This window comes from Bidens hawaiensis, unplaced genomic scaffold (assembly GCF_021521415.1).
Source record: "Bidens hawaiensis isolate Kalapana, Puna unplaced genomic scaffold, B.hawaiensis_p1.1 tig00043416_1, whole genome shotgun sequence".
NCBI classification, from domain to species: Eukaryota; Viridiplantae; Streptophyta; class Magnoliopsida; order Asterales; family Asteraceae; genus Bidens; species Bidens hawaiensis.
In genome coordinates, this window is record NW_027505828.1 from 36,329 (window position 1) to 49,659 (window position 13,331).

The window sequence follows — 13,331 nt, forward strand, 5'->3', positions numbered from 1 at the left end:
AGAGAAGTTAACGTACAAATTAAATTAATGTGCTTTCTGTGAGAGTTAAATAGTGTAACTATGTAACTATATTATAACATAATTACACTATGTTGTTTATATAATTACACTACTTAAATCTCATAGTTAGCATATTAATTTAATTTATATTTGATTTAAACCCACGTTTAAAAATCAAAATATGTTGGCTCTAGAGATAAATGTTTGATTTGACGTCACATGTTGCCACGTCATGCATCCAGAATAACTATCAGGTACCCCATTACCAGTACTTACTTTTCCCGCCAAATCCGTTTCTTAAAACCCAACCGGAGCGTCTCCATTAACAAACAATTATTATAATTCCTTTCAAGGTTTCATCAACGAGCAAAATTGGCAGTGGCTTTACACAATGGTAAGTTGTAACAAACCCTAGATCTTATTTATTGTGTGACAAAACTTATATGATAAAATAGCAATAGGTGTTTTGATTTGTTACAATTATAGATTATTAATTTATTATTGAATTAGTGTGTGATGTTTGTTTCAATTATGAATGCATATGTTGATTGATTACACAAATTTGTTCAATTTAGAGTTTAATTTTCAAAGTTTGACCCCAATGGTCAGAAGTCAGAACTAGGGGTGTAAAGAAGCAGAGCCCAAGCCCGAGCTCAGCTCGTTTGACTTACGAGAGCTTGAGCATTGAGCTCGAGCTTGGTTCGTGAGTTGTGTTTAAGCTCGGGCTCAGCTCGTTTATTATTTATTAATTAACTTATATGCGTTTTTAATTATTTCATATATTTTGAAAAATCCTTTAACAAGTCTAACTGTCTAAGCTCGACTCGAGCTCGTGTAGTGCCTTAAATGAGCAAAATCTCGGCTCGAGCTCGGTTGTGCAATGTAAAATTAATATATAGAAGTGTAAAGGAGGAAAGACTTAAAAATACACAAACCTCATTAAGGCTTGACGAGTCTAAACGAGCTTCCTATACAAGGGTTGAGCTTGGACTCAATAACTAAACGAGCTTTGTTTGAGGTTTGGGCTAGGCTCTCGGCTCGTTTCAAGCTTTTTATTGATCCAAGCTCAAGCTTGCAAGTGCATCGGCTCGTTTGCACCCTAGTCAGAGCGCCGTCCAAATATTGTTCGGTCGTTATGATCAATAATTTGATATTTTCAGAGCAAGTGTTTCAGTAAGTTTTGATGAAACTCTTGGCCGAACCCTGTATATGATTTCTGGAAACAACTAAACAAACCAGTCGGGTGGGTGGGACTAGCCGCTGGTTTTAGCCGTTTGATAGCTTCGGTTTTGGCTGTTTGACGGTTTTGAACTTATCATTTTATTTTTTTTAAAAAAACAGTTAACTTGTATTAAAAAGTTCAAAATAACAAACATGGATCCTTAATATAATACATATAAATAACTGCACATTCCAAAAAATTAAACAAAAATGGTTAAACAGTTGACTTGTGTACTGTATTAGTGTGTAGCCTACAGTTGAGTTAGTTAGACCCATGGTTATACAGTTGATCGTTTGACAGAAATTTGTTTAAGTTATTCAAAATTTACAATTTGTCATGCACATAAGTTGTTCTATAATTTATATGTATCTGCTTGAGGTAGGGGTGTTCACTATTCGAATCGGACTCGAATAACTCGAAATTCGATTCGACTAGCATTCGAATTTGAATGGTCAAATTCGATTTTCAATCATTCGAATTCGATTCGGTTCGAACTCGATTTTAGTAATTGAATTTCGAATCGAATACGAATTTATGATTTTAAATTCGATTCGATTTGAAATTCGAATTCAAATTATACATTTTATATTTATTATATATATACATACTTATGAAAAGATAAAGCACATAAATCTTTGGAGTTATAGAGATTAAAAATTGAAAGTTCATCGTTTTGGTTAATAATTAATGTAATTGGACATTACCATTTTGAATATTTAGTATGTGATAACTTTAAATGATTTATTTATTTTATAGACTTGTACTTTTTGTTGTTAAAAACTCAAATTTATTGTGGTTTTGAAATTGAAATATATATTTTTAACTGAATTCGAATCGATTCGAATTCGAACTTTATTTTCGAATCGAATTGAATTTCGAATTAGCTATTCTGAATTCAAATCGAATTGAATTTGTCGAATCTATTTCGAATTCGAATCCAGCTTCAAAATTTTAAAATTCGAATATTCGAAATTCGATTCGTTGAACACCCCTAGCTTGAGGTCAACAAAAATAAGGTGTAGAGAAGCTTTATTTAATTAAAAAAATAAACATTTTAATAATTATTTGAACTTAATCTGGCATGTTATTTCTGTTTATCAGTTTTATTCTTTTGTTTTCAAGTTTCAATGTACAAAAGAAGCCAACGATAGACAAAGCACATTCAAATTTGGACTTAAATATTACATATTAGCCTTTTGATCCTGCCTTTGCTCACTATCATCTTGCTTGTTTTCATCTTTTTAATATGCAATTCAATTCAATATTTAACATGTTATTGCTTGTACCTTTAGCTTGGTGCACTGCTCTATAAAAAGTCTTAGCTGTTATACATACATTATTCTTCTAGAACAATTTTTATAAAAAGCCTTTGGTGACCATTAGTGATGCTGCAACTTGAAACTTGTGGAAAATGAAATGATGATGATGATGTTGTTAGCTTATATATTAATAATGTAATAATGTCCACTTGAAAATGTGACATATACCCCTTGCTTTACAGGATGGCAGTGTCAAATACTGATAATGATATATTTCTTCAGCCTCAAGAAACCAAACAAAGGCTTAATCTTGTTATATAAATCTTTGTTGTCATCATAATTTATCATCTTATTACTATAGAGAAAGATAACATCATCTAATGTAATGCTCAAACAATAAACATAAGCCAAGACATATAACATAATGAGTCAGCATCCTGCTGGCCCAACACGGCTACTAACTCGTTTAACTTTGCTTACATGGCGGCAGTGGCGTGCCACATAAGCAAAGATTATGCGCGTAAGCAGCCGACGGGAATATATTAAACGGTCTTCCTTGTGGGATTTCTCCGCATAGCTTGTTCGTCCGGAAATTAACATGCCCTAATTTCCTAATCACCAACAACTCACTCGGTATTTTCCCGCCAATTAAGTTGTTTGAAATATCCAACCACTTTAAATCTAACAAACTCCCCAAACTTGTTGGAATCGTGCCCGTTATACGGTTTCTTGAAACATCCAACTTCTTGAGGCCGACAAGCTTCAAGATTGTACTAGGAATCGTCCCCGTGATTTGATTGCTTGACAAGTCAACCGTCTCCAAGAACCGGTCAACACGGCTCGTTGACGCTAACAACCCCGAGAGCGTGCCCGAGAGTTCATTCGAGTGGAGGTCGAGCGTCCCGAGCCCACTAGGCAACTTGAGTTGAGATAAATTCCCTTTCAGTTGGTTGTTTGACACTTTGACTTTTTGCAAGGTGGACATATTTTGAAAGAAACTTGATATCCCTCCTGTAAAATGGTTGTCTGAAAGGTCTATTGATGTGATTGAGTCTGATTTTGTGAATATTGGTAACAATCCTTTAAGGTTACACCCTGCCAAATTGACAACTTGCAGCTGTCTTGTTGTAATCCACTTTGGAATGGTTCCTAAACTGAACTTATTGTAAGATAAGTCCAAAGACAATAAAGAAGGGACACCATTAGATATTGCATCATTAGGCAAAGGATCAGAAAACAAATTTCTAGATATATTAAGGGACCATAAGTTGGGTAATCGTGAGATAGACTCCGGGATTCGACCAACGAGCTGGTTAAAGGCTACATTAAGGCTGGCAAGAGACTTGAGCCGCCCTATCCATGGCGGGAGTGGACCGGTCAACAAATTGTTGCTCAATGTCAAGTCTACAACCTTCTGCAAGTTGGTTAATGATTCGGGTATGGGGCCCGCCAGTCGGTTATTAGAAAGGTCAACAAAGTTCAAATCTGACAACCGGCCCAAACCGATTGGAATTGGCCCCGATAACATATTGTAACTTAAATCAAGATACTGCAAACGAGTCAAGTTTCCAAAATCGAGGGTACCCGAGAGTGAGTTTCGTGCTAAGTTTAGGTTTAAAAGGTTGTTTAACTTTTGGAAAGTGGGCGGGATCGGGCCGGTTAATTGGTTGCCACTTAATGAAAGTGTTTGGAGTAAGGGCAATTGGGCTAAACTCGAAGGGATGGTTCCGTCAATCGAATTATCGTCTAAAACAAATTGTGTGAGACGTTTAAGACCCGAAAAACTTAATGGGATTGTACCCGATAGCCTCTTCATACCACTAATAACCAAAATCTCCAAAAACTTTAAATCACCTAAAGTAGGAGAAAGTGTACCCTTCATGTAAATACCACTATCTTTATCACTTGGCCTTTGTAACAATATTTGTGTCACTCTCCCAGTGAGATCACATTGAACACCTTCCCAACCTCCATCACAACAATCTTTACCTACCCAAGAAGGCATAATACCAGTAGTGTCCTTCAAGATTCTTGCTTTGAACCCAATAAGGGCAGCCCTATCAACTTCATTACAAATTTGGGCTTGTGACAACCCAGAGAGATAAACTATAAAAATGATCAAGATTTTGAAAACCCATGTAGGAATCAGCATTTTGGAAGTGGGTTTGATTTGGATGGTGGAAAAAATGAGGTTTTGAATGTGAAATTGGATTTGAAAGGTGATATAAAATAATAAAAGTGCAAATGGAAGGAGAGAAAAGGTGTCAAAAGGGGGGCATATGGTTTAAATATATTTGCTCACTTAAACTAGAAGGTATGCATAATGATGAAATTGTTAGTGGGGTGATCAAAATGAGTGACAGAGGGAGACCATTATAATATTGTTTTGGAGAATTGTCTCCCTTATTTATAGGAACAACAGGGACATGACATCAGAAACAAGTATGGGGATCACAAGTTGTTGTAATTTAATTCACACCCTCATACTTTAGGCAACTTTTTATTTGTGTTCTTGCATAAGTTTTATAATTACCAAAGGTTATTTAATATGTTTATTATTTTAAGGATTTTGTTTACATACACATATAATTATTTTCATATACATTATAACTATAGTTACATGTAACATAATATATTTTCTCTTGTTATTTGTTACATTAAATAATTAACATAACTAATATGTTTCTTTAGAGGGTGTAAATGAGACTAGCTACTTGCAAGCTAATCGAGCTTTTTCAAGCTCTATACGAGCCCGAGCTCGAGCCTTGTGTGGAAAGCTCGTCTAGACTTAACAAGCCTTGCACATTTTTAAGTTTCACCACTTTCGGACTTTTATGTTTTAAGCTAACACTTCACAGCGGAGTTTAGGCTTGTTTATGCTTTTTCACGTAATATATAAAAATAATAAAAAAATGTATATAAATTAATTAATTAATAAATAATAAAAAAGCCGGGCCCAAGCCGAATCTTAGTTTGAAAAAACAATTCACAAACCATGCTTGAGCTTTAGAGAAAGAGAAAGAGCTCGAGCTTGGGCTCGGCTCGTTTACACCTCTAGTTTCGACTATCAAATCTAATCAAGCTTGTTATACAAAACTTGGGTTTTTGCTCGTTTACTGAAATCAACTTTAATTTAGGCCTAAGCACAGTTAAACTGGACTTGATACGAATTTTTAGCGAGTTAATCCCGAGTACCTTACGAGTGACTCGAAGCGATTACAGCCTAGTTATTTGAATCATAGTTGGAAGAATATGTTTTGGTGTGGGGTTTTATTGAGAAACATAAATAAACTTGGGGTTGAAACTGAAATAAAGCAAAAATGATAGTGAAAAGTAAAAAATGTTTGAAAAATGAGGTGGAGCTTGACTTTCAATGGGTTCACATGTGCGTGATTTCACGAGTACTTCAACTCTCTGTCGTTTTTTGAACGTTGGGAGCGCAATATTTCAAATATTGGTAGAATAGTAAAACTGTGTTTGTCTATATATGAAAAGATGAATCATTAATTATTAATTTGATAGTTACATTTATATAATTATATTTAGTACATTATTATTGTATAATTGGTTTTAAGTCAAATACAATAGTGTGTAACTATATGTGTATAATAGAGACAGTGTATGTGTGTGTGTTGTTATTTGTTCCAATAACATTCATGTTGAATGATAGATCGAAGTTGTTTTGTAAACAGGATCGATTAGAACTGAGTCGGGTCAAAATGATAACGTGTAGATTTAGAGGCGGACATGACTTGTTGTAGAGGTGCACAAAAAATTAGTTCATTATCGAGTGCCGCTTTATGAAGCAATCTGGTTCAAGAAAAAAAAAATCGCCGTTTTAGGCCGGTTTGCCTTCATTCAAAAAAAAAAAAAAAAACTTTTAAATGGTTAATCTCTAAAATGATCCATTTATGTTTTAGACTTAACAATGCATTGCGACTTTTCTAAAAACAAAATAAATCGTTTTCTATCGATTAAGTTTGTTGTCGATCGATTAATTTAGGGTTTATTGGATTTTAATAATCCCTATTGACTGGTATTGGCCGATAATAATTCCTATTCATTTTATCACCACTGGCGATTCCAAATTTAAAAAAGTTGGTCCCCGATAGTCCCCCATTAAAAAGGACTTAACGGCGTTATACTTTTTTCCGAATTTCAAACTAATGCTTTAGAGTTTTTGATCGGAAGGAGGATATGAGTCGATTGGTGTAAAACTTAACTTGAAACGGTGATCCAGACGACTTGATTTTTGTTAATTGTAAGTTCAAACACCCGAATTGAAGCATTGTTTCGTCGTTTTGAAGCACCGTTTCGAACGAAGTTTTACATCAATAGACTCGTATCCTCCTTCCGATCAAAAGCCCTAAATCACTAGTTTGAAATTCGAAAAAAAGTATAACGCCGTTAAGTCATTTTTAACGGGGGACTATTGGGGGCCAATTTTTTTAAATGTGGGACCGCTAGTAGTGATAAAATGAATAGGGATTATTATCGGCCAATACCAGTCAATAGGGATTATTAAAATCCAATACCAATTAATTTAGTTATTTATGCGCATATAAGTTAACAATAACCGAATCATATAAATTGGTTATCATTTCGATCAAGTGTTTTTTTATTGTGGTTCAGTTATTCGGCTATGATTTAATTCTTGTCAAACATAAGTAGCTAGGACTCATAAGCCTTTAAAGTTTAAATCATGCTAAAATTCAATTTTGAAACATTCAAATCAGTATCTGAATTAGACATCAGCAATCAAAAATATGACACTAATTTCAAAATCTGTTTTGACATTTGTAATGGCCCCTTTATTATTTATTTACTTTTTTTCGTTTCTAGCCGTTTTAATTGCGTTTTTATGCACACAAAACGTTTGAAACTTTTCTCTTTATTTGTTTACGTTTGCATCAACTAAAATGGCATTGCACTTAAACTACGTTTGGATGTGTTCTTGCAATCAAATTTGATTTTAGACTAATAAAGATGATCGATGGGTTGAAATTAGGGTCGTCCCTAAGAATCGGTTAAAAAATTTAGTTCGAAGGCGGGAAAAAAATTGGGTCTTAAGTAAAAGTGATTCTTTTTTTTATTGGGTTTAAACAGTTAAAATTTTAAAATAGGCTTATTGGGTTACAACTTGGGTTGTACAATTTTTATTTTTATTTTTTATAAATGGACTTAAATGAATTTGATAATTGAGTTTAAACATTAAGAATATTGTTTTTTTTTTCAAAGAAAAATTATATATAATTTTTTTTAAAGAAAAACATAGGACCTATCGGGATGATTAGGCCTGAAGCTACCCCCTCCCCTTTTCTAAGCTGGGTAGTGTTGAAAACATCTCCTGGGATTCTAGCATTGTTATTTTTCATAATATCTTTGAATCTTTCTGACAACCGGTGCATGTGATATTGCGTTTGTTGAAACATAAAATCGATACGGTAATGATATATATATAGGGGATGGTTCAAAAGAGAAATAAAATTATTGTAAGAAATGTGAAAAATGAATATGGACCACTAATTTTATTTTAGGTTTTAAATGCATAAAGATAAATAAAGAAAGTATTAATGCATGCCCTCTCTTTAATTAATATAACTAATCAAATTATATAATTGAAAATTAATAAGAATTCATTTATTTTTATAATTTATTTTTTTTCTCTTTTGAATTTTTATCCTACACAAGTACAATTTATTAATACATTAAAATTTCTTTTTATCCAAACCCAATTTCTTCCAACTCAATATATTAATATCCATCAACACGTATTTACATTGTGATGAATAGTACAAAAAACCATCCACGTGTTTGTATTAAATATCAACAAAAAACTACACAACCTACACAAAAACATATTACCTACATTTGTTTTAAGAATAAGAAAACAGATAACCTACACACGAAAAACTATAACAGACACACAAAATTCGGCATCAATAAACTACACACGCATACGAAAACGTATAACCTACACACGAAAAACATATAACCTACACTCGAAAATTTTATCCTACACAAATACAATTTATTCATACATTAAATATTTTTTCTATCCAAAACCAATTTCTTCCAACTCAATATATATCAATATCCATCAACACATAGGTAAATTGTGATGAATAATACAAAAAACTATCTTACATATGTTAGCAATAAACGTCAATAAAAAATACTCAATCTACACAAAAACATATAACATACACTTGTTCTAGGAACAAGAAAACATATTACCTACACACGAAAAACATATAACCTACACACGTATAGGATATATGTATCTTTGTCTAGTTTATATAATTGTTGATGTCGAATTACATATGTAAGTTGTATACTTTTTTGTATACTGTACGTTTTTATTGCTCAAAACAAGTGTAGGTTATATAATTTTGTTTATGTTGTATATTTATTGTTTATATTTAATGAACACATTTGTATGATATTTTTTTTTATAATTACTTATAACAATAATTTTTCTTAGTTATATCAATTGAAAAAAAAAATATCATGTTTTGATATTTATTACTAGAAAGGATTTATTATGGTTATATTAGTTGTATTAATTGAAGAGAGAGAATGCATTTATTGTTGCATTTACATTTTTTTTATTTATTTTTAAACATTTAAAACATAAAATAAAATTAGTGGTTCATATTCATTTCTCACAGTAATTTTATTTCTCTCATGAACTTAAGCCTATATATATATATATATATATATATATATATATGTATATATATATATATATATATATATATTATTTAGTTATTTTTAAATGTTTTTTTAGCGTCAACTTACACACACTCTAAAACTACTATTAGGAGAATTAAACCCACAACCCCTTGGTAAGACCTTTTGCAATGTTACTTATGATAGTATTATTTAGTTATTCTTGTATAGTTACATGTGCAATTATGTAATTACATATTTGTTTATGAACTAACAAATGTATTTTATTTATGAGAAAATACGTACGTTTAGACTCATGAGTCTACTTAAGTTCAGTATGTGAATCTTGGACTCACACTCATCCATTATATGACCTATAATTCTGGTTTGGGCTCAAATGCTTGCTTGTTTATACCGCCCTGATTCAGAACATTAGCGAGTCAATTTCGAATAACAAGAATGATACAAATCATTTAGAACTTTAATTATCATAACAAAATTTTATTCTTAAAGACCTACAGCACACTTTATAATTTTAGTTTCAAATTCCTGTCTTTTTTTCTAAACTAAAATTCAAAATTGTCACATGCAGACATGCAGTGAATATAATCCATAGACTCAAGAGATTAGACCTTGGACTACGACCCGGCTCCTATCTCTAAATGGGCAGAAGAAAGGCCCAATCAAAATCACACTTTTATTTAAATTGCATGAAAATATGAAATATGACAAATTACAAATAAAACTAGCCAAAATATAACTTGTCCGTTGTGACATTTGTTTTGTGATAACCGAAACGTTCATAAAAAAACACTTCGCGACGATGTATATGAAAACACGAAAAACTGATGTCATTGTGAAAACGCATGTTAAAAAATAGAATGGCCAACTTTAAAAAAGAAAAGCTCTAAGATAAAAAGATATAAAATAAAACTCAACAAAAAATATCACATAACCTACGTTCCTATCAAAATACTCTATTTGAATAATACTTCATTTTTAATAAAATTTATATAAGGATATTGGGAAAAAATTTGAACACAGTTGCATGTGAAAACCATAGAAAACGAATATTGGTATTGGTTTCGATGATAGTGATACTGGTATGATGTTGTTCTGTCGAATTTTGTTTAGTTCATGACGGTACCAACACGCTACTGACATCCACGTCAGCAAACTCAAAACACCGTCGCATGTGATGTGAGCCTGATATTTTTTTAAATATTAATTATATTTAATCTAATATTTTATCTCCATCTTATCAAATCATCGCAATTCACATTTCACCTCACTACAACGTACATGTTTGAATGTTAAATGTGAAACACTCGACTACCTGTGCGCTCACATATCACATATAACACAATGGACGACATTATTCTTCTTTCTTAAAGATCCATAGCACACATTTTATTTAAAATATTCTTCCAAATTACTCTTTTTTAACCGGAAACAAAAAATGTCACAGTAAATGGTTATCATACATAACTTTAAGTTTATTAACGAATAACAATAATGTGAAAAATGAGCTCAAGAAGGGCCCAATTTATTCCACACCTATATTTAAGTTGTTTATACTTCATAAAAACACTTTTCAAGCATAGAAAAGTAAAAACACTTCATTTTGCTTGCTTCTTAGAATCTACGAACATATATAAGAAATGAATGAATCCATTTCCCTACAACGTACACCACCTTCCGCCACCGATTCTTTCACTTCGCAACCCAATTTCTCCGCCCTTCGCCTTATCTCCGCTCCTTCCTCAGAAGCCATTAGCCTTTTAACAGCATCAGCCACTACATTAGCCTTCACCAGCTCATGTCTATGCTCCCAATTCTTCACTGCAATACCAATTCCAAGAATATTGGTTATTAAAAACGCATTTCTTGGCTGATCAGAGTGCATTGGCCACGTGACCATTGGCACTCCCATAGATATACTCTCCATACTCAAGTTCCACCCACAATGACTCATAAACCCACCAATCGCATAATGTTCCAAAATCTCCAACTGTGGGGCCCACGACCTCACAACCAACCCACGATCCTTCACTCTCTTTTCAAACCCATTCGGCAACTCAACCTTTCTCTCCTCAAAACCAACCGAGTCCGCGACCCGAACCACCCACAGAAACCTTTGTCCGCTTCTCTCCAACCCGAGCGCTAACTCCCTAATTTGTTTGTCGCTAAATGTAGTTGTCGTCCCAAAGATACATAAATAACCGAATTTGTTGGTTGCTTGTCAAGCCTTTGCAAGCATTTGTGACGGTGCGTTGAATTCATCACATTAGATGATATCCGGACCGGGTTAAACGGTCCGAGAGCCCATATCTTCTTTTTCCCACAAATCTCAACATTCTCTAAATATTCAAAAAATTTCCCTTCTATTACACTCAGATGAATCGTATAATTCTCCAACATAGAAATTCATATGAGATTGTTGAAGAGTCAAGAACTTAAAAAATTCCGGACTAGAAAGCCCGTCTTTAGAAGGAAGTTTTTCCATCAGTTCCCGTTCAACTAGGAACTGCCCGCCACCAGCTTTTTCCCACTGGGCAACATGCCCTGTAGAAAGCTGGTGGCGCATGGAAAAGATAAGTTTCTGCGTTTGGTATCAATACAACATCCTGAACAACGTAAGACATGAGAAGATCATGAATTACAACCACTTTTGGTGTCAATACAACATCCTGAACAACGTAAGACATGAGAAGATCATGAATTACAACCACTTTTCTAGCTTTTTGTGCAAGAGATAACACAAGGTTGGTTGTTGGGTGGCGTAGATGAACGGTGGAGTCGAATAAGGGTTGGAGGTGGGTGGGGAATGGGATAGATGGGTGGGGTGGAGGGGATGTGAAGGGAGGGGTTGGGAATTGATGGAAGTGGATTCTTGTGACATCCCTCGATTTCGGGTCAAATGGTATTTATTTTGTATTTGTTTTTATGTTGTAAACCGACCCGATTTATATTCCGAACATTTCAAATATATAAAATATTGGATTTTATGTTACTAAAACATTCCCGCTTGTCTAATTTGAAAAACCCTTTTTACAGATTCGAAAACGGACTTAAAACGCTCAATATACATCAAAAACGAACTTCCGGACGCGAACCGACGTGCAGATCAGCAGTAGCCCCATTTTTTTTTTGTTGTTTTGTGACTTGTCTTGATCCCTCTTGCATGCAAACCTTGATATCACACCCCATGCTTGACATTTTCAACCCACCCTATATATACACCCCTATCCCCTTCATTAATTCTATACTCACTTGAATGTGAGTACTTTCATCCCCCGTTTTCACTCTTTTATATTTTGGGGGTGACATTGCAAACTTATCAAATCCAAATGATTTATACTTGAGTCTTAAACCACAAACTTTATTGTATACTTTACTTAAATAAATGCTCGATTTGATGATTATATGCTTATATGCTTGAGTGCTAATGTGTTTACCGCTTTTGGATGGTTGATTCATAAATCCGAGTATATCTGGCATCCCCTTATAGAAATGTGTCGTTAATGTATTCTTATTAACGATTTCTTACAAAATCCGAGTATATTTGGCATCCCCTTATAGAAAGGTGTCGTTAATGTATTCTTATTAACGATTTCATTTATCTAAATTGTTGCTATTATTTATTGTTTTGTATACAAGTTGTGGAATTTCATATTATATATCTATTGTTAAAAAACTATGAAATTGCTCACCAACATCTGTGTTGACAAAATCTATTTATGCAATGTTACAGGTTTGACTTTAGGTTGACTCGAGGACTTGAAGAAAAAAAACGTTATCGAGGCTATTAGGATATTAGCAAAACGAACATTATATTATTTACTATGATTTGAATTCGGTTATTGCATGAACAAGTTATGTGGCTCTTTGTGTTTTTATGAATTTAAATGAGTTGATTAAATATTGTCACTTAATAGTGTCGTGTGCGATGAACAATCGGTTGCGCCCTGACGTTTCCGTCATGGTTGGGGTGTGACAATTCTGGTGCTGTCGGCCGAGATCTTGTGACGAGAATGCAGTTGACGGATACAGTCAGGAGTACCGACGAAGTGTACCGGGAGGTTGTAGGACGAGATGAGGCGAGAGAGGTGGAGGAGCTGGGTGAGGTGGCCTTGGGCCACCAGTGGTACCATTACCACCACCACATCGGTTGCCGG

At 33.6% G+C, this 13,331-nt stretch overlaps 1 protein-coding gene and 1 pseudogene across 1 annotated transcript; both read right to left on the minus strand.

The window, feature by feature from the left end:
• Positions 1-2,820: 2,820 nt before the first annotated feature.
• Positions 2,821-4,967, minus strand: LOC143615490 (uncharacterized). The gene has a single exon (XM_077088604.1). The coding sequence runs from the start codon at positions 4,631-4,633 to the stop codon at positions 2,948-2,950; it is 1,686 nt and encodes a 561-aa protein (XP_076944719.1). The 5' UTR covers positions 4,634-4,967; the 3' UTR covers positions 2,821-2,947.
• A 5,828-nt stretch (positions 4,968-10,795) lies between these two features.
• Positions 10,796-13,331, minus strand: LOC143615494 (zeatin O-glucosyltransferase-like; annotated as a pseudogene).

What these genes read in the sequence shown, in the direction of transcription:
- LOC143615490 (XM_077088604.1), bottom strand. Translation starts at nt 4,633, where the DNA reads ATGCTGATTCCTACATGGGTTTTCAAAATCTTGATCATTTTTATAGTT.